The sequence below is a fragment of the Amblyomma americanum genome, chromosome 11 (genome assembly GCF_052857255.1).
Source record: "Amblyomma americanum isolate KBUSLIRL-KWMA chromosome 11, ASM5285725v1, whole genome shotgun sequence".
NCBI lineage: Eukaryota > Metazoa > Arthropoda > Arachnida > Ixodida > Ixodidae > Amblyomma > Amblyomma americanum.
Genome location: NC_135507.1, coordinates 65,876,119 through 65,897,561, shown reverse-complemented (window position 1 = coordinate 65,897,561; position 21,443 = coordinate 65,876,119). Strand labels below are relative to the sequence as shown.

Below are 21,443 nucleotides of genomic sequence, written 5' to 3'. Positions count from 1 at the left end.
TCGGACCACGGGCATTTGCTGCTATATAGCCCTGGGTGGATCTTGCTCTATAGAATACACCGTAGATATACATAGCGGATGAGCAGCTACCATAGTGATCCATAAATTCAGCAATACAATTGCAATAAGAAAGGGTGTCATGCAGGGAGACACGATCGCGCCAATGCTATTCACCGCCTGTTTAGAGGAGGTATTCAGAAACCTGGATTGGCAATAGTTCTCGATAAGAGTTATTAAAGAGTGCCTTAGTAATCTGCGATTAACTGATGACATTGCCTTGCTGAGTCACTCAGGTGATGAACTGCATATCATACAGGCAGACGTGAACAATGGGTCGAAAAATTCATGTGCAGAAACTCGCAGTTATGTGAAACACTTTCGGAAGGGAAGAACAGTGCACGATTGGTAGCGAGGTGCTGGAAGTGGTAAAGAAGTACGTCTACTTAGGGTAGGTAGTGACTGCAGATCCGTGCCATGAGCGGCGATTAACTGGAAGAATAAGAATGGGGTGGAGCGCATATGGTAGGTTCTCTCAGATCATGGATGGCAATTTTACAATATCCTTCATGGAAATGCATAAAACAGCTGTGTCTTGCCGGTACTCACCTATGGGGCAGAAACATGAAGGCTAACGAAAAAGGTTCAACTTAAGAACAGCGCAGCGAGCTATGGAAAGAAAAATGGCAGTTGTAACGTTAAGAGACAGCAATAAGGCAGTATGCTTCAGGGATGAAACACGGGCTCATGACAACCTAGTCAAAATCAAGAGAAATAAATGGGCTTGTGCTGGGCATGTAATGCCGAAGCAAGACCACCGATGGTCCTTAAGGGTAACAGACTAGATCCCAAGGGAAGGAAGTGCAGCAGAGGTTGGCAGAAAGTTAGGTGGGCGGATGAGAGGAAGTTTGTGTGGATAGGAAGGGCGCAGCTGGCACAGTACAGAGTTAATTGCACAGATCTAGCAGAGGCCTTTGTCTTGCAGTGGGCTTGGGTTGCGGAGGATGATAAAGATTATGCTTTATTCGAAAGTACGGTTTAGATTCAAAGAAAAGGTAAAGATTCGCGCATTTTGAGCCTGTGCCATCGCAGTTCCTCCTTTTTCCTGCATTACAATTAGTGGTGTTTGCGAGCTCGCGCCACTGCTTTGGCTTGGGGGACGACAGGAGCCCTGCAAATGTATACCGCAGCCCCTGGAAAACTGACTTACTCAACAGCGATTCTGTCAAAGGTGATCCTTAGTTTGTGCAGAGTGAACCTCATTTATTGGACGCCCCAGTAGCCGCGGCTGGTGAGCCGGCGGAGCAGGCTATTGACGTGCTGGCTGGCCGGGATGATTGATGAAAGTGTTTTCTGATGCGCGAGGCAGATCTTCTTCATCAGCGCCGCTGGCGATGCCAGCGCCGCTACAGATGCTCCCCCCTAGCGCGATGCGCGATAAAAAGAGAAAAAAAACAGTATGCAAAAGTGTGTACAGGTTCTCAAGTCCAGAACACAGTTAGCTTCGTGAAGGCCGGGTCAGAGCTGGGGAAGGCTGTCGGGCGGAAGAAAAGAGCTCTGGCGGTCGAGCCTGGCTGCCTCGCAAAGGGCGAGGGGAGCCAAAAGATGAGGATGACGGAAGCACATGGCGGAAAAACTCATCGAGGAAGCTCTGCTCTGCTGGGATCGATCGGCTAAGTTTCGGGTGGCTGGTTGTGGCCTTTTCTCTCTGCGTCTTTGCGTGGTAAGGCAGTAGGCCCGGGCTATGTCGACCCAGTTTCCCGGCCAAGGGAGCTCCCTCTGGTCGGCTTCTCTGTCCCCTGATCTCCTGCCGTTGGAAGCTTTTTTGCGCAGTGGTGTCGGCAGTATCCCTGTCGCGCTGGTGCCTAAGGATGGTGGTGTAATCAAGATGAACAACCCTGGTGCTGTTCGGGCTTCTCTCCAGTCGGCGACTTCTCATTATGGGTCGATCTCAGAGGTACGCCAGTTTGGACGCGGCGGGATTCTGTGCAGATCGCCAGACCTCGCCTGTGTAAGAGATTTGCTAAACTAGTCATCCTTTGCCTCCCTTCGGGTAAGTTCCTTCATCCCTTCACATCTGGCGTGCACGAAGGGTATTGTACGAGGCGTAGACTCTTCCCTGTCTCCGGCAGAGACTCTTGAGCTTCTCTCGGTGGCAGGTGTTGTTGCTGTGCACCGCTGTAGCCGGGATGTAAACAACTTGCGGATGCCCACTTCATCTGTGATTGCTACCTTTGCCGGAACTTCCTGCCCCTCTGAAATCAAGGCATGGCCTCTAATTCTTCGGGTAGACCCGTTATCATCTCGGCCTCTGCAGTGTAACAACTTCTGGCGCTATGGACATTGCTCCGGGGGTTGCAAATCCAACCTGAGGTGTTGAAACTGTGGGGATGGTCATTCAACGAGCACCTGCACTGAGAAGAATGAGAAGTGTTGCCTTTGCGGTGGTGCCCACTCTGCAAACTACTCCAATTGTCCCTCTCGAGCTCAGGAAATCCAAATTCTGGAGATAATTGACAGAAAGCGCTCTTCGTGCCGTGACGCTATTTCAAAGGTCAAAGAACGTGCCGACGGTTATGCCGGTGTGACCGCTCGGCAAGGTTTCATGTCAGACTCAACGCTGTCCCAGGCAATTGCGGCTGCTGTGGAGGCTTCCATGTCTAAAATAGTGGAAAAGATTGTCGCAAGTGTGTCGGAGTGCCTTACAAACGTTCTAGCGACTCAGCTTACACATGCCGTGCAGGCCGGTTTGGCACCTCTTTTCGACAGCAATTCCCTCTCCGCTTATTCGGTCTACAATTCCAAGAGCATGACAGCCCCAGGAACAAACTTCTGCCCCTTCCGCGGTACCTACCTCGGGTACTTCGAGGGATGTTGGTATAATCTATGATTCCGAGATGGTGGAGCCTGATGCGCGGCTTCTTAAGCGCAGCGGGTCCCCCATGTCTCATTCGTTGTCTTCTCTGTGCACCCAGCCCAAATCAAAGAAGCAGCAGCTTGGCACCAAACCCAAGGATACCATTTTAGAGCAGGCAGTTGCTGCTGCTAGGTTTTCGCAACCATAGCGTCGTTGCGAGTTCTGCAGTGGAACTGTCGCTCTATTCTTTCAGCTTCCACAGATTTACACTGCATTTCTACCCAGCTTATCCCGGATGTCATAATTCTGCAAGAAACGTGGCTTTCAACCGACAAATATTTTCATATAAAAAATTACCGTTCATTTCGCATAGATCGCCAGTCTAGAGGAGGGGGTTTACTAACTTTCATAATCATCATCATCATCCTCAACATCATCAGCCTTACTACACCCACTGCAGAGCAAACCGCTCCCATGTCTCTCCAATTAACCCTATCCTTTGCCAGCTGCATCCACCCTTTGCCTGCAAACTTATTAATCTCATCCGCCCACCTAACCTTCTGCCGCCCCCTGCTACTCTTACTTTCTCTTGGAACCCACTCCGTTACCATTAAAGACCAGCGGTTATCTTGCCTTCGCATTACATGCCCTGCCCAAGCCCATTTCTTTCTCTTGATTTCGACTAGGATGTCATTAACCCGTGTTTGTTCCCTCACCCACTCTGCCCGCTTCCGATCTCTTAACGTTACACCTATCATTTTTCGTTCCATGGCCACAGGGCTATGGTATCTTTTCAACAAATGTCTCCTGACTGTGAGATTTTGGCACTAGACTTTGTACTTCGTGGGTGCTCTTCATTTTTAATAGGAAATTGTTATTTCCCCAATGGAGTCCACGATGTTAGACCTCTGGACTTGTTACTCGCTAACTGTAAAAACCAAGTTCTCGTGGCTGGAGACTTCAATGCTCACCATGTGTCGTGGGGCTTTAGGACTAATACATGCGGCAAGCGCCTTTGGGATTGGGTTTCTGATCACAACCTGATGTGCTTTAATTCAGGATCGTCCACTTATCTTCGCTCACACACTCAATCTGTTTTAGATCTCACGTTCATTAGTCCTGGAATTATCGTAACGAATTGGTCGACTGTTGATAGCGGCACCTCAAGTGACCATATACCTTTTCATTTTGATATCATATGTCGTGTAACTCCGGCGTCTTCTCAGTTGCGGTCACATGTAAATTATGAAAGATTTCAGACGGCGTTGCGCTATGCCCTTGCTTCAGTGTCTAACATCGCCGAGGCCCAACAGTCAGCAAGCATATGTCTGGCTATAGAGGAAAGCCGTAAAAAGTCGGAGTTCCTGGTAAGGCCAACAAAAGGGAATTCTAACTGGTGGAATGCAGACTGTAAAAGAGATTACAGGCAGAGGAAGGCAGCATGGAAAAAGCTTCTTCATAAGCAATGCCCGAATAACTGGAGTGATTATAAATTTATTGCAGCCACCTTTAAACCCGCAGATGCTGCGCGAAGGAAAAATATGACTCAGAACACTTCGATTATCTTTCAAAGGCGGGCTACCGACGTGCACTATTTGGTTTTCTATGGTCTAGGAAACAGCTCATGTCCTCTCATAATTTTCAGTCATTAGTTCTGTCACCTGAAGAAGCTATCCAGGCGGTTGAATTAATTGCCACAGGCCTGCAAAAGCGGTTCTCGTCTTTATTACCTTTGCGCCCAATGTTGTTTGCACCAGTCGTGTCAAATGATGCCTCACAAGTAAGTCTATCAGAGCTTTCACAAATTGTCCAGACATTGCCAGCTGCTGCTCCTGGTTTTGATGGTGTTACTACCAAGATGCTCAAGATTCTCTTTGAAGAGTCTCCCAACTCCTTATTGCACCTAATAAACTACTGTATCAAATACGCTTGAATACCTTCTGAGTGGAAGCTGTCCAAGGTGATCCCTTTACTTAAAAATCAGAGTGGAGGCTATGAAATGGATACTCCGATTTCTTTAACATCAAACGTGGTAAAGTTGATAGAAAGGGTGTTACTAATTCGGGTGTCATCATTGTGGACCGCAAAAGTATACTCAGCCTGTGCCAACTCGGTTTCCGGCCACGGTGTTCGATATAGAATGTACATGCTGATCTTGAGAGCAGAATTCTCCTTGCTCGTCGTCAACGCCTGGTCGCGGCTTTGGTTACGTTAGACGTCGCCAAAGCTTACGACAGTGTAGAACACTCCATCCTGATACATAGGCTACAGTCTCTTCAATTTCCAGATTATATAGTTGCATGGATATCTGCATTTCTTTTAACAGGGAATTCTTCTGCGCGCATAATGGTGTTCATTCAGAGAGGTACCGACAAACGCGAGGTGTACCGCAAGGAGCTGTTCTTTCTCCTGTGCTCTTTAATATTCTGTTGAGCTCAATTCCTCTCCACCGCCATGTACGCACTTACGTCTATGCGGACGACATTGCGTTTTTTCCTGCGGCGCCGGATATACATTCCCTGTATGGTCGGTTGCAGTCATATTTGAATACGCTTGAACTCTGGTTGAGCGCAATACACCTGAAGTTAAATATTGGCAAGTGCGCCACCCTTGTTTTCCCTCTATACACTCCTGTAGTGGTATCTCTCACTTGCCAGTTAAAAATAATAGCGCAGGTTCAATCCCTAAAATACGTAGGGGTCATTTATGACAACAAAGTCACCTGGCGACCTCACATTGACCATGTTGCGGCGAAAGGGGCTCGTGCCGTGGGCATGTTGCGGAGATTATGTCATGACTGGTACGGCATGCGCAGAGATGCGCTATTAATGATCTACATAATGTATGTCAGGCCAATTTTAGAATTTGTATCAGTGTTGTTTTCAGGCTCGGCTACATATAAACTTCGTCCTCTCGTCCATTTAGAGAGGGAAGCACTTCGCATTTGCCTCGGCCTTCCGAAATTTGTGGCTACCAATGTGCTTTACCTTGAAGCCCGCATTCCGTCTCTCTTATCACGACTTCAATTTTTTACTGTGCAAACTTACCTCAGGATCTATGGATCCCATTTCCACCGTTCCCAAAGCCTTTTCTGTTGTCAGCCGACCATCTTTTTTGGTGTCCCCTGGTCTCCTTTCAATTCCCCTCAGGTAGTGTTTGTGCAAAGATTACTTCAGCCTTTAGATGTAAACATTTATGATATCCTTCCGGCGCTTCGCAATGGGCCCGCTATCCACATTGTTTTCGACGACATATTAAAAAAAATGCTAAACTTTTGGCATCGAGTATTCTAAATGGTCTACTAGAAGATCATCTGAGGACGCTACCTACCGATATAGCAATAGCCATTGACGCATCGCAATTCAATAAAAAAGCAGGTGTGGGAATATTTTCTTCGCATTTAGACTGGTCCTTTTCACTGCGCCTTCCAGATTTCACCCCTATTTTTCAAGCAGAGTTTCTAGCAGTTGCACTTGCTCTACGCAAGCTAGACCCTTCTATTACAGCAGTTGCAGTAATTACTGATTCTTTATCTTTGTGTTCGTCCCTCGCTGCACATGTTGACGGTTCCATTTTAACAACTTTCTTATCCCTACTTCCTCCGCATTCGAGCCTTGTTCATTTGGGATGGGTTCCCGGTCCCAGCAGTATGACAGTAAATGAGATTGCTGGCAATCTCGCAAAGGCTTCCCTCAGCGGTCCCTCGTTGCCAATCATCCCGGCTACAGCCTATATTACAGCATCTAGATTTCGGCGACGTACGTTTTTAAGCACGCAAAACACAACACTTTTAACATCGGCAGATTATGAGCACCTTAAATATTATTGGAACAGGAAAATTTGTTGCTCTTGGCAGCTTGAAGTATCACTGACGAGGCTGCGCTGCCGCATCCCCCCTCTAAATTTCTATTTACACAAGTCGGTTTGGCGCTCTCTCCCCTTAGTGCATTTTGCCGTGAGCCTGAATCTATATAACATTTTTGGCTTTATTGTCGCCGATTCAACTCTCTGAGAAAAAGGTAGCTGGAGGAGCCCTTGCAGCATCTTGGCTTTAGTTTGAGCAGCCCGCTCTTGCTATCATTTTGCGCCACCACATTTGGGTTCAGCCACAGATTTGTTTGTACCGCTGTTCTAAATTTCCTGATAGAATCTCACCGATTGCCTTGCTAAGTGTTCCAAAAGTTTTCTTTTCTATCAAATGTTTCATTTTGACTTAATCATTATTATTTAATTTCTCTCTTTATTATTATTCTTATAATTTTGAAATCAAAACTCTCATTCCTTTTTTTGTTCATGAGGAAAAATTCACCGGTGTTGCGCTCCCACGTGCTTTTCCTTTTTATTAACTGCGTTCAGGTGAAGAGCCACCCGATTCTTGGCCGGTACCCCAGTGTGGGTAAGTGCCATCTTTTGATAGGCTAACAACAACATCATCATCGAGGAATGGGAGGCGAGCTAGGCGCTCTTCAGTCGGACAGCCTACGGGTGGGGCTTGTGGTTGGGGGGCAGTTTTGCGCTGGCTCAGCTGGTGCGGACGAAGATATGGCGTGGGGAAGACATAGAAGTGGAACCGATGCCTCGGCCGCAGGCAATGGCCAAACAACGGCGGACGGCACTGAGCGTGAGGTCTGCTGCGTGAGGCACGTGCTGCCTTGTTAGGTAGTAGTCGAAACGGGCGACGGGGTGTACCGGATGGCTGCAAAAGTGAGCGCACCGTGGAGTTTAGACCGGTTGTTGGGGTCACAAGAAGAAAATCCGGTGAGTATTTGTAGGAATGGGAAGGATATTGTAGGGCCGAGTCCATAGAAGGTGTTGGATGGGGCACGCTTCAATGCATCGCAAGCATGCCACCACCTGCTGAGGCTGTCTCGTCTGTCGCGGAGGCACAGGCACTGGAAAAGGCGCCAGGTGGGCAGGGATGTGCGGCAGGCGTTTCAGGTGGTGCGTTAGGCGCGACAAGGCCCTGGGGAGGCGTCGTTGCGTGCCGCGCGACAGGAAGGGCAGTTGAGCTCACTGTGGTGGGGCCTGAGGTAGCTGGCGAGCTTGGGACCAGAAGCGAATTGAGGCCCGGGTCGAGAGAGGACGCTGCCTGTGATGGCCCAAGGGCAGGCGCCACAGCTGGGAAGCAGGGCTGGACAGGAAGCACCAAGGTACGGGAGTTCGCAGGTGAAAGGCCGTCCGTAGGGGCCGTTAGAGCAATCTTTGGAGAGACGGGGGTGTAGTACGAGACACCTGGGTCTGAAGGTGGGCAAAAGACCAACGCGTGGTCACGTGACACTTGCTGAACCGTGGGTGGGGGCTCATTCGTTGGCGGCGACAGTGGAGAGACAGGTGTGGGGGGGGGGGGGGGGGGGCGCCGACGGAGGAGCGGTCGGGGCGAAAGCCGAAACAGCTCGGGTAGAGAATGCGGCCAGGGGTGGTGGGTCCAGTGGCGCAGCAGTGGAGTCAGGAACAGGAGCGTAGAGAGTCGGTGGGAGCTCCAATCCAAAATACGCCGTCAGGCCCTTCTTGAAATCGGCGTATATGTCGGCGCCGGGAGGCGGCAACCGCAGCTGTGCCAGGAGACCGGGTGGTAGTTCGCGGCTGGCGTGCTGATAGCGCAGCAGCTGGCTGGACACGTTGTGGACATGAAAATGAGAGTCCAGCAGCACCAGCCACAAAACGGGGTCCATGGCATAAAACGCGGGCAGGCCGGGCAGCCGAGGAAGGAAGGGGCGTTGATACTGCTGAAGGAGCTCATCGGATGTGATGGGAGGTGCGTACATGGCGATGAAAAGCTGCCGAGAGCCGAGTGCGAACGGGAGTGCAGCGGCAAGGTCAAGTGAAGGGACAGGACGGGCCGGAGCGCAGAGCCGGTGGGAGCGGCGTTGCGTGCGTCGAAGCTGTCGTCCGAGTCACCAGATATGGTAGGAAGTCCACATTTATTGACGCCCCGGTAGCCGCGGCTGGTGAGCCGGCGTAGCGGGTTGTTGACGTGCTGGCTGGCCGGGATGATTGATGAAAGTGTTCTCTGATGCGCGAGGCAGATCTTCATGAGCGCCGCTGGCGATGCCAGCGCCGCTACAAGTTCTTCTCGAGTGAGGAAGACTACCAGGTTTGACTTTTTGTTTATATCCTACAGCTTAGCGACCGCCACGAACTACAGATGTTCGGAGCTGAAGCTGTGCGAAACGCAACAAACCAGTCACTGGAGAGGATAGTGGGTTCTTGAAGATACAGGAATGTGCATTTATTTCTAGCCAATTAATAAGTTCGGTGCCACAACAGGCGAAAAGTAAACATTGAAAGCAAAGTGGAGTTTGAAAGTGAGTAAACTAAAGAAAGAGATCGGGGTTCGGATTAGCCACATTAACGATTTATCGAAGGCTATTCTGGGCGGGGAGGGCGGGAACAGTATATAAGTCCCTAACTCCATGGTCCTTCAGGCTGATGGTCCTGTCGCTGGGTCTCAAAGTGCATAGCAGTGCCGGCTATTTTAAGTAGCACTGCCACTAATGAATGGGCTTCAGTGTGGAGGGTTGCAGATGTATGTGCAATTATCTGTTCGCAAGAGTATTAACACCGATACGTTTCTAGAACAGTGTGGGAAAGCCGTAGAAGATAGCCGCCGCCCAGAAGAAAAAAAATTCCACTTAATAAAATCTTTTGGTCAAATCCCTCACTTCTGAGCAGACTCTTAAGAGACGAGTAATTGCACATCGGAGCCCGCCCAAGTAAATCCATACGGCTACGAAAAAATCAATACATGTTTCACAGCTAACCGGACCAGGACGAATAATTTTAGGGACGAAATTTCTGTTGATGGAGTATAGGTTACCTGTGTTGAAACTAATGAGTATTTGAAACCTTTATTATATTTCCTTTTTCACGTGCAGCATGTCCACGTGCAAACTACGGTTCTACGTGCTACTACCAGTGCCCTTTCTGCCAAAACGGAGGTGTATGTCACGACATCACTGGACAGTGCATCTGTCCGCCAGGATTCAGGGGAGAGCTTTGCGAGATACGTGAGTACAAGGCTTATGCAAAAAGCACAGATAGCGACTATTTAATGCACTGTTCTCGTATTTTTTGCTAGTTACTGTTCCTCTGTTCAATAATATTTCAAAAATATAACTCGTGGAATACACACCCAGCAGGTATTTATTAAAACAATGTCAAATAGTTTTTGATCAGTAATAAGTTTATATTTTACAGCGATAGCTCTTATACGCCCGTCCCTGGCTTATTCCTCGTAGTCGTCCGGCATCCTCGCCTTTGTCACCGTTGGCGCAACTGGTGGGTGTGTTAATGCATCCACCCAGTGGATGGACGTCATTAACGGACCCACCGGTCATTAACACACTAACATTATATCGCGGTAAACCTGGGTTGCATAATCCTACGGGTGGCTCGGTTTGGAACAACCGCCCGCGAGTGCAGGGGTGCATCACTTCACTCCTATAACAGTGCGCCAGGCAAATATCCCGAAACTTAATGCCTGAACAGCTATCGCTGAATCTCGCGTTACATAGTCGTAACCATGTTGTAAGATTTTTTTTCTCCTACTGCTTCAGAGATATCGTTGTTCAAACCTATGTGCCCCAATGTGGAACAGTTGATATGTAAGCGTCCTCTGAGAGGCTCTAGTGAAAAACTGTATTGCTGTAGTTTCTTGATAATTGGAAAAGCGGCCGCAGGAAGACAAATGCGGCGACGCGATGTAGTGGTCGAAGGCGCTCGCGATGAGTGAGGCTACAATCTAAAATCGGTAGGATGTACGCTGGGTGTAAACCACCTGTTTACATCCTCGAGGAATAGAGTACCGCTATTGCTTGCGTCAAAATGTTTACTACACTTATCCCTTGTGGGGGTTCTTACTAAGCCGTCGAGCCTCCTTTGAGGTCTAGGCCGTGATGTCCGAGATCCCGGTATCGCACACCACGCGCGGCCGTTCTCACGGCGGCGCAGCAGAAATGCGAAATAAACGCAGCACGGAACAGGACGCTTTGCCCGGGGCCAAACGTTTATTGGGTTCTCCCAAGTCGCTGGCTGCTTGAATCTTGATCTGCGACCCTTGCCGTCTATCTTGGTCGTGCGGCTGACGGGGCAAGATGGCGACAACAAAGAGGGAAGAAGCGAGGTAATTACCTGCCGTCCTCTCGCTGTCGCGGCTCGCTGAAGTCTCTCCCGGCCACGACCGGTACCCGCCGATCTCGGCGCACTTGCCCGTTGTCATATTCGGCCAATCAGCGACCGCTCCGGCGGCGCCTGGCGGTGCGCGCTTGCGACCGGTTTTGAGGAAGGAGGGGGCGCAGCGCTCTCGAGCAGACCATCTGGCTACTCGCACGTGGGGAAGGAGGAAAGCTTCCGCTTTCCTGCGTCTCCACGGCGCGCCCCGCCGGCCCGAGAAGGGTACGGCACCCCGAAACTCCCACACTCCTCCTCCCTAAAGACCGAACGTCCCCTGAGTTCAGCGGACGGTAGACTGCAATGATCTCATTAAAGCCTTTACCTTTATTGGCCGCTTACAAGTTCCAAGTCCCCCAGCAGATCGAAATCCATAACAAGGTCTCCGATGTCCTCGTCTGCTGGGGTTGGCGTCGCAGCAGGAGGCGCGGTCCCTGGCCCGGGTGGTGCGACCAGGGCTCGGGACTCCGGGGCGACCTCCATCCTAAGTCATACCAACTGTGGCCTCAACACATTCCAATACATAAGCCAATTTTTAATGGATCGTCAATCCTACATTCGAATTCAAGATAGAGACCATGGTCCTTACCTACTCGGCACGCGGGGAACCCCTCAAGGCGCGGTACATTCCCCGCTGCTCTTTAATCTGGCCATGATGCACCTGCCGGCCCAGCTGAGTGGTGTTGCCGGCGTGCAGCACGCCCTGTACGCCGATGACATCACTCTGTGGGCCACACAGGGCAGCACAGGAGACATTGAAACCAGCCTGCAAACAGCGGCGACGATAGTAGACCGCTACGCCCGCCGCTGCGGTCTTCAATGTTTCCCTCAAAAATCGAAATTTGTGCACCTCCGCCCCTCACAGAAGTGCACAACTAAAATATCTCTCTCTCTTGAGAGCGGTCCCATACGCGAAAGTGATGAGATACGGGTACTCGGACTCTACATCCACAAACACAGGCGGCCAGACACTACATTGGCCAAACTCCGTAAGGTGGGGGACCAGGTGGGCCGCATGGCCCGCCGGGTTTCCAACAAACGCGGAGGGTTACGAAGTAAGGATGCCTTGCGGCTGGCAAACGCCTTCGTAACTAGTCGAATTCTCTATTCGACTCCTTATCTCCACCTACGGAAACAAGAGGAGGACGCCCTTGAGGTCATCCTTCGCAAAATTGTTAAACGTGCCCTTGACCTCCCCATCACTACTTCAAACAGCCGGCTTATGGCTCTTGGGGTGGTGAACACTTTCCGGGAGCTCCGGGAGGCGCACCTTACAAACCAGTACACGCGCCTGTCTCTAACGGAGTCGGGTCGCCGCCTTCTTGCTCGACTCCATATCCAACACACCCCTCCAATGGAAGACAGGTTTCGCATCCCGGAACTGTGGAGACGTGCCCTCCACGTGCGGCCTCTTCCAGCAAACATGTCACACGAAGACCATAATGGTCGGCGCCTGGCACGAGCGGATGCGCTAGCCCGATATTATGGCAACAAAACAGGTGTCTACTACGTGGACGCCTCCGGCCCTCACCACGGGGGATGGTACACGGCCGCGGTAGTTCACAACAGCAACACAGTTAACGGCCTAACTTTCAGAGCCCGCAGTGTAACACAAGCAGAAGAGGTCGCGATTGCTCTCGCGGCCTCACATTCCAATTCAAAATACATAATCACCGACTCGCGAGGGGCCTGTCGGAACGTCGAACAAGGCTGCACTCCCTTCCTAGCCTATCGAATATACCAAAATTGCATACGTGATACGGACCCCGCACACCGTTACCTCATATGGGCCCCTGCTCATCAGTGGTTGGCAGGAAACGAGGCAGCAGACGCAGCCGCCCGCGCGCTCTCTCACCGGGCTGTTTTCTCCTCCCCATCCGATCAGGAACCCGATTTTAATCCGGTCTATACATTCAAAGATATTACAGCATATTATCAAAATTGTCATCGCCTTTACCCTAGTCCATGTAAAGGCCTGAAGAAGGCGGATGAGCGGCTCCTTCTCCGCCTTCTCACCAATACATTGCTGTGCCCGGCAGCGCTAAAACATTCTGACCCCTCCTTTAGTGGCAGCTGCCCACACTGTAGTGCAGTGTCCTCTGACACCTATCACATGGTTTGGGCCTGCCCCTCCAACCCCGCTATTCCCCCCATCCCCAACCCAACCCGAGAGGACTGGGAGGCGACACTGCTCGGCTGCCACGACTTACAGGCCCAACAAGCCTTAGTCGGGCGCGCCCGGGCAGCGGCAACCGCCACTGGGGTCCCATACTAGGGACCTCCACCTAGTGCTTGTACGGATCGGTCCCTTACGGGCTGATCCAAACATACCTCCTATTCATCCGTAATAAATGTTTTCACCACCCCCACCACCATCCGAAGCAACCTGGCCGCGAGCACAGGGTCCCGCGCCATCCGGGCCCGCACTACCTCAGCGTCCAGGCTGCTCCCCTCCAGCCGCTGCCGGTGGTAGCTGGAGGCGACGTGCGTGCGCCGGCTGACGATCAAGCCGCCGCACTCCGGGAAGTAGGCGGCCGTCGGCTCCGGTGGCATCACGGCTTCCGGGTGCGCTGCCAGGTGGTCTGTGATGGTGTTGCCCCGGAAAATGGAGGGGACCCGCTCCCGCGCCAGACCCGCCTCCACCTGCAGCTGTCGGTCCCACGGCGCCACGCTCACGTATGAGCGCGGTGGCGCATCGCCGGCCTGATTCGCCCAGGTGGCGACGGACCGACACCGGGGTCCGGCTGTCCCGGCCGAAGCGGGTCCTCGGCGCCCGGCTGCCCGATCTGGGTGGCGGGGTGCGGGCGCGGCCCCCGAAAGCTTGTGATGGGGGTCAGGCGCTTGCAGGCCGCCGGCGTGGTACTCCGCTGCACCGCGGCCTCCGTGCTGCCGCGGTCGCAGCCGTGGCCCTGCTTGTGGCCGCTGCGCCGATTGATGTCTCGTCGCACCACGTTCGACGAGGCCTCCGTGCTGCCGCGGTCGCGGCAGGGGTCCTGCGTGGGGCCGCGGCACCGGCTGGTTCCGAGTTCTTCGTGCCGATGGCCGGCGAGCCCGTTGCCGCTGGTGGTCAGCTGTACGCTCGTGCCCGGAAGCTCGCCCCACCGACACTTGACAGGATGCCTCCATGGTGGTGCGTTCGAAGTGAGCGCCGCGGTCACTGGGGGCTGACGACCGTCCTCCCGCAGTGTCCTCTGGGAAACACATTTGAGCTCCCCATTGGCTCTTTCCTTCGGGTCTAATATGTCGCAGCTTGCCATTTGGAAAAATCACGGTTCGACTGAGGAGCAGGGGTTGGCGGGGGTCATCGCGTGGTCCCCTTCTGGGAATTTTGAAGTCCATTGACCTCTTTGCGGCTTCGGCCACCCCTTTTCGCCGGTGGGTGCAATCTTCCGGGGTCCCTCCGTCCTTCGTCCGCTAATTAGCCTTCGGCACGGCTCGGGCACCCTTCGCCCCGTTGTCCCCTTAGCAGTGCTTTCGCTTGCTGCGGGTATTGTAGGGGTGCGTTGGTGTCAGCGACCTTTCCCCGTGATTTCGCGTGGCCGGAACCTCTCTCTCCACGGCGGCTTCCCTTTGGAAGTACCTTTCTAGCTCCCCTACATGGATGGGCCCGCTGAGTCGAGCCGAGTTCGGACCCCTCAGCTTGTAGTTAAGTGGCGACAGCTTCTCAGCAACGATGAATGGGCCGACCCATTTGGGCGCGAGGCCTGCCGCAAATACTGTGCTCGCATCGCTGAGCGCGTGGTTGCGTTTGAGAGCCAAATCTCCCACTTGGAATTCCAAGTCCCGATGTGTTCGATTATAGGCCGCCTTCTGGCTCGCCCTGGCTCTCGCGCGATTGCGGCTGGCCTCCTTCACTGCGTTTTCTATGCGTTTTCGCACACGCCGCGCGTAGTCGGCAGCTGCCGTCTGGGCCGGAGCAGCATCCCTCCTTTTGGCAAGGACAGTGTCCGTTGGCGTCTGTAACTCCCTCCCGAACATCAGGAAAGCCGGCGTGAAGCCCGTAGAGCGGTTTTCGCTCGTTCGCAGTGCGAAGGTGATGGCGTCAAGGTGGTCGTCCCAGTCGCTGTGCGTCCGGGCGTATGCCCCGAGCAAAGGTTTCACATCGCGATTGCGACGCTCTGTCACATTGGACTGTGGATGATAGCACGTCGTTTTCTGCTGCCGTACTCCCATTGCTGCGCACGTGTCACGAAAAACCTTTGACGTGAAGTACGATGCATTGTCGGTGATCAACCGGTCGGGGAACCCAAAACGGCAGAATAATCCTGAGATTCTCGCCAGGATCTCCTTCGTAGTGGCTTTTCGCAGCGGATAGAGTTCAGCGATCCCGCTGAAGTGGCAAGTGACCACCAGCACAAATCTGTGCCCTCTTTTGCTGCGCGGCAGCGGTCCGATCAGGTCGCACGCCACGATTTCCCATGGCTTTGTGCTCACGATCGGCTGAAGCAAGCCGGGCGGCCTTCCCCCTCTCGGCTTTCTCTCTTGACAGACATGGCAGGTTTGTACGTATTTATGTACTTCAACCTTCATTCCAGGCCAGGTAGCAAACCGACAGAGTTTCTTCCATGTTGTGACATTCCTCGTGTGTGCTACGAGGTACATTCCTTGTGTGTGCTACGAGGTACATTTCTTGTGTGTGCTACGAGGTACATTCCTTGTGTGTGCTACGAGGTTCCGCGTTCGACGGCGCGGCGTAGACGGAGACCCAGATGACAGCGGCATCATCAATTACCCAGCCATGCTCTTTGAGTGACGACCAGAACGAAGGGACCCGCCACCGTGACAGCGGCATCATCAATTACCCAGCCATGCTCTTTGAGTGACGACCAGAACGAAGGGACCCGCCGCCGTCGCCGCGGGGAAACGGGCTTATCCTCCCCAATTGGCGTGGCGGTTCCAGGGGCGGCCCTCGCGAGCACATTCCAGGACAAGGGAACTGTCAGCGGGCCAGAGCGCGCCTTACCTTGAGGAGCGAGTGTCAGTTGATGGATGGAGAATGGAGGCCGGTGACCCGCGGGAACTGTCAGCGGGCCAGAGCGCGCCTTACCACAGCCGACGCTATGCGCTACCTCGAAGACAACATTCTTTCCCTCGGACTCAACACGTGAGGGGGGCGAGACAATAAGTGCGGTGGTATGTTTGTGCGCCCAAGTGAAAGCCCTAGCCCCCCCTCCTTCCCCTCCGGCGTGGGCGTCCTCACCCTAGGGGGTGTGGAGAAGAGGATATAAAAATCGAGAGGCAGTACGGAAGGGGGACGCTCCGGACGACATCGTTCGCCAAGAGGGCCTTCAGCGCCGAAGCCCGACGGCGTGCAGCTTCTGCCAGCAACCGCTCGAGCCCAACTCCGGAGCCACTCCATCGCCCCCATGAAGTCGTCGGCACGTAAGCTCGGACGCCCCAGCCTCTGAATCTTAATCATGTATAATTATTGAATATATCTTTGTTTAAACTGAGCCATACGGTGTCTCTTTGCCTCTCCGTCCCGTGTGGACCTGCGCATTATGGGGGTCATCACACTGGTGTCAGAAGTGGGGTCTCAAAAGCAAATGTCCTCTGAATGCTGCGACATTCATGGCTTCAAAATTGTAATCAAAAAGGGAATCACGGGACTGATTGTGGGACTTTTACCCCCATTTGAGAGGCTTGAGGCACCAGAGGGCTTGAAAAAAAAATGTCTGTATTTGAGGGAGCTCCCACTCCACAGCCGTCGCTCGGAGCAAGCATGCTGGCATTAGGAAGCGTCATTCCGACGTTTACAGGAGATAAGACAGGGGTTCCAATCTGCGATTTCTTTTCCATGCTAGAAGGGATTGGGAAAATGGGGGGATGGTCCGATGCTCAAATGCTGGGAATGGCGAGGTGTAAGATGGCAGGAGCTGCTCATGATTTTGCATGGCGAGACGAAAAAGTAAAATCCACAAAATCATTTGCGGAACTTAAGAACCTCGCGTTTGAGCATTTCGACACTGAACCACGTCACGTGCGGGTACAGAGGTTCCGTGACGCCGGACAGATGGTAGGGGAGGACGTGCGAACGTTTGCGTCGCGGCTTCAGCGCCTAGCACGCGATACGTTAAGCAGGGAGGAGGAAGGGGACCAGCTAAGGAAGAAATACGCGGAGGATCTACTTAAAGAGGAAATGACCGCTTTGTTCGTGGCTGGTCTGCAAGACCCCGTGCGCCGCTTCGTGCTCTCGCGCAAGCCGAGCAATTTGGACCAAGCCGTGGCGGCCGCATTGGATGAGGAACGAAATGAGGCGTTAACGACAGCCGCAGCGAGAGTACGCGTCATAGAGAGAGCGGTGCTCAACCCAGAGGTTGCTCTCTTGACAGAGCGGTTAGATCGCTTAGAACAGCTGCTATCTCAGCAGGTAGAACGCCAGGTTGAAGCGCGCGCTCAACAGCGCTCATTCGCTGGAAACCGGAGACCGCCACAAAGCTACAGGCGCGGTATGCGAGATTTTGAAGAAATCGTATGCTTCGCTTGCCAGGGTCGCGGACACATCGCCAGGTTCTGCCAAAACGTGCGCCGTGGGGAGCCACAAAGAGAAGCAGGCGAGACACGCCCTAAGCAAGCCTACAGCGGGGCTCCAGATACCGAGACCAAAAACTAGTTAGTCCTCCCCAGCCTGAGGAGCGTGGGGAGGGAGCAGTGGATGATGAGGTGGTGGTAGTTTGTGTGGCCGACGAGGCATGCCCTGTTGTGCGTTGCAAGTTAAATGGTTGTTGCATGGAATTGTTGATAGATACGGGGTCAAAGGTGACATTGCTTAAGGAGAGCAGTTTTAACACGCTTCGAAGGAAGGGGGACCGCGAGGTGTTGGAAGCGTCTGGTGGTATGGCAACCAAATTTGTAGGCATAACGGGGGATCCTCTTGGCATAAGTGGACTCTACCGGTTACACTTCTCTCTCGGCGGAATTGCATTGGAGCACCCCTGCTACGTATGCCCGGACACGGTGTCTCTGCCAAACGGAGTGTCAGGTATATTAGGGCAGGATTTTTTGAGAAAAGATAAGGTAGTAGTCTCATTCTCTGAGGAAGAGGTTAATGCGGGCGGATCAAAAGTTCCGTTTTTGAACAGGAGAGGGGCTGAGATTCGCATTACCGATATTGACATCCGTCAAGCAGTGGGATCATTGGAGAAGGTATATTCGCGGGTTGCCGTCAGGCTGGTCGATGAGGCGGTCGTCCTTCCTTGGTCGGAGCACATTTTGTACGCGTTTGTGCCTTCAGATGTAGAGAGCGGCGCCGTGGGAGTGCTTGAGCCGGTCGACTCTCTCAGCAATGGCCTGAAGGCAGCCGCGTGCCTCGTGACAGTTAATGACGCCCACAGAGTGCCCCTACGGGTGGTTAACTGTAGCCAGCAGCCACTGAGCCTTCCCAAGAACAAAACATTGGCTTTCTTCACCTCTGCGATAGAGAAACGTGAGCCCACCGATACGGTACTCGCAACTGTAGAGCATGCTAGTCCTTCGGCTGCTCCAAAGGTGTCGTTCGATCTTTCTCACGTGAAATCCAGGGAGAGGGAGGCTCTGGCTGGTTTGCTGAACGACTACTCGGAGGTATTCGCCGCGTCCAACCCGGATTTGGGCTGCTGTGGCGTTATAAAGCACAGGATAGAAACCGGCACTTCATCGCCCGTTTACCAGCGTGCGTACAGGATTCCTTACTCCCAACGTGAGGAGATGGAGCGGCAGGTGCAGGACCTGATTGATCGCGGCATTGTCGAACACTCAAAGTCACCCTGGGGAGCACCAGCACTATTGGTGGAAAAGCCAGATGGCTCGTATCGCTTGGTAGTGGACTACCGCAAACTAAATACTGTAACTCGCATCGATCCATACCCCATCCCCAATATACAGGAGACGCTTTCTCAGCTGGGCTCTGCCAGGTACTTCACGGTAGTGGACATGCAGCGGGATTCTGGCAGATAGCAATGGATCCGGCAGATGCCGAGAAAACGGCATTCAACACGCCCTCAGGGCACTATGAATGGAAAAGAATGCCGATGGGTCTGGCCAACAGCCCTGCTGTCTGGCAGAGAACCGCTGATGTTATCCTGGCAGGTCTTCTGGGGAGGCTGTGCTTCGTGTATATGGATGACATTATCATATACAGTGACAGTTTTGAGAACCATTTGCGCGATATTGAGCAGGTTTTGGTGCGACTAAGAGCAGCGGGTCTCAAGCTGCAGCCCTCTAAGTGCCAATTCCTCAAAAACGAGGTGAAATACCTCGGGCACGTTGTTTCAGCTGACGGCGTGCGACCGGACCCTGAGAAACTAAGGCGTGTCTCGGATTTTCCATCCCCGACTAGCGTCCGCCAGGTCCGGCATTTTCTCGGCCTGATCGGATACTACCGAAGGCACATAGGAGTTCGCCAAGCTCGCTAAGCTGCTCACCGCCTTAACAGCCAAAAATGTCGCCTTTCGCTGGGACGAAAACGCGGAGAATGCTTTTGGGGCCCTGAAAAGGAAGCTAATGAGTGCACCGCTGTTGCGCCACCCGGATTTTAATTTGCCCTTCGTTATGGCCACAGATGCGTCAAAGTTCGCAGTTGGTGCCGTGCTCTCTCAGGTTATCGAGGGCAAAGAACATCCCGTTGCTTTTGCTAGCCGACAGCTGAGCCCCACAGAGCAAAAGTACGGAGCTACGGAAAGGGAGTGCCTCGCCGTTGTCTGGGCAGTAAAGCACTTCAGATGCTACCTTTACGGCCGCAAATTCAAGCTAGTCACAGACTGCCATCCTCTGAAATGGGTGATGAGTGTCAGGGACCCTAGCTCGCGACTCGCTAGATGGAATCTACACCTGCAGGAATACTGCTTTGAAGTTGAGCACAAGTCAGGAAAGACACATCTGAATGCTGATGCACTCAGCCGCACAGCTGCCGTGGCAGCTATAGATGAGTTTGTCCCCGTAGTGTACCCCGCCGAATTACGCACAGAGCAGTGCAAAGATCCTGACCTGAAGCGAATAATCGAAAGCTTAGAGGGCGCACCGTCTCACCCCGAACAGCTAGGTTATTTCATTGACAAAGACGGCACCCTGTGTCGGCGCACGAGGCCAACCAGGAAAGGGAGATTAGAGAAAACCGCTTGGGAGAGAGTCGTCATACCTCGGTCGTGGACAGAAAGGGTTCTTCGCGCGTTTCACGATGCGCCATGCGCCGGTCATTTTGGCGTAGCGAAGACACGCAGGCGTGTGGAGCGTTGGTACTTTTGGAGTGGCATGCGACAGGATGTTAGAGACTACTGTGCGAAGTGTCATTCCTGTCTCGAAAGAAAAACACCCAAGGGACGAAGACCAGCTCCAATTCAGCCGTTCTCTGAGGTTTCGGCTCCCTTCGAGCGGACAGGTATGGACATAATGGGCCCATTGCCCACGACCACTTCCGGAAACAAGTACATTTTAGTATTTGTCGATCACCTTTCAAAATACGCGGATGCGGTAGCACTCCCAGATCAGAAGGCAGACACGGTTGCAAGAGCATTTGTCGAACAGATCGTGCTCCGACATGGACCCCCGAGGCAACTCTTGACAGATCGGGGAACGAACTTCGTGTCGCAGCTAATGAGGAGAGTTTGCGAGCTGCTTAAGATCGCTAAGAAGCAGACAACACCGTACCATCCGGCTTGCAACGGCGCGGTGGAGCGACTGAACCAAACCGTGGCCGGGTTCCTGTCGCATTTTGTTTCGCGCGACCAGCGGGACTGGGACTTGTGGCTCCCGTATGCAATGTTTGCCTACAATTCCGCAGCACACGAGAGCACGGGCGAATCGCCATTCTTTCTTCTCTACGGCCGAGACCCGGACCAGCCTAGTTAAGTGCCAGAGGGCCCCCGTCGTGTCCCATACGCTTCACTGGACGACTATAAGGTTGAGCTAGAATCGCGCTTGCAAGTGGCGAGGGACATCGCAAAGGAGTCCTTAAAGAAAGCGGCGAAGCGCAGGAAGGAGGTGCACGATCGCAGTGCTAGAGACGCGCCGTTTAATGTGGGGGACAGCGTGTACATTGAAAACTGCCAAAGGCAGATTGGGCTAGCTCGTAAGTTCCAGACGAAGTGGAGAGGACCGTGCGAGGTTGTCGAGAAGCTTTCTCCGGTAAACTTCAGAGTCCGAGACGTGAACCGGCGTTTGATAAGGATACACGCAAATCGCCTCAAGTCGGCACCGGTTCAGTATTCACGAAATGAGGAAAGGGAAAGCGCGGATTTTGATGGGGACAGAAGTGAAGCGGAGCGCGCAGATAGTTCGCAAGAAACGCCCTCTCCTGCATTTGTTCGGCAGGCGCCCGAGGTGACGGCCGGAATGCCACCGGATTTACTTCATGCATTGCTAGAAGAAGAAGCGCGCGAGGTTGCCGCGCAGATAACGCCAGGAGAGGCTCCTGCCACGAGCCCTCGCGAGTCCCAAAGCAGAC

General features: G+C 53.0%; 1 protein-coding gene and 1 pseudogene across 1 annotated transcript in view; both read left to right on the top strand.

The window, feature by feature from the left end:
• Window positions 1-1,741: 1,741 nt before the first annotated feature.
• Window positions 1,742-8,954, top strand: LOC144109674 (uncharacterized; annotated as a pseudogene).
• Window positions 8,955-9,267: 313 nt separating this feature from the next.
• The window catches only part of LOC144109673 (EGF-like and EMI domain-containing protein 1), a 29,428-nt gene continuing 17,252 nt past the window's right edge, over window positions 9,268-21,443 (top strand). The window contains exons 1-2 of the mRNA XM_077642476.1: window positions 9,268-9,307; window positions 9,730-9,861. Coding sequence (XP_077498602.1) covers window positions 9,268-9,307; window positions 9,730-9,861 — 172 coding nt within the window. The remainder of the gene's footprint in view (window positions 9,308-9,729; window positions 9,862-21,443) is intronic.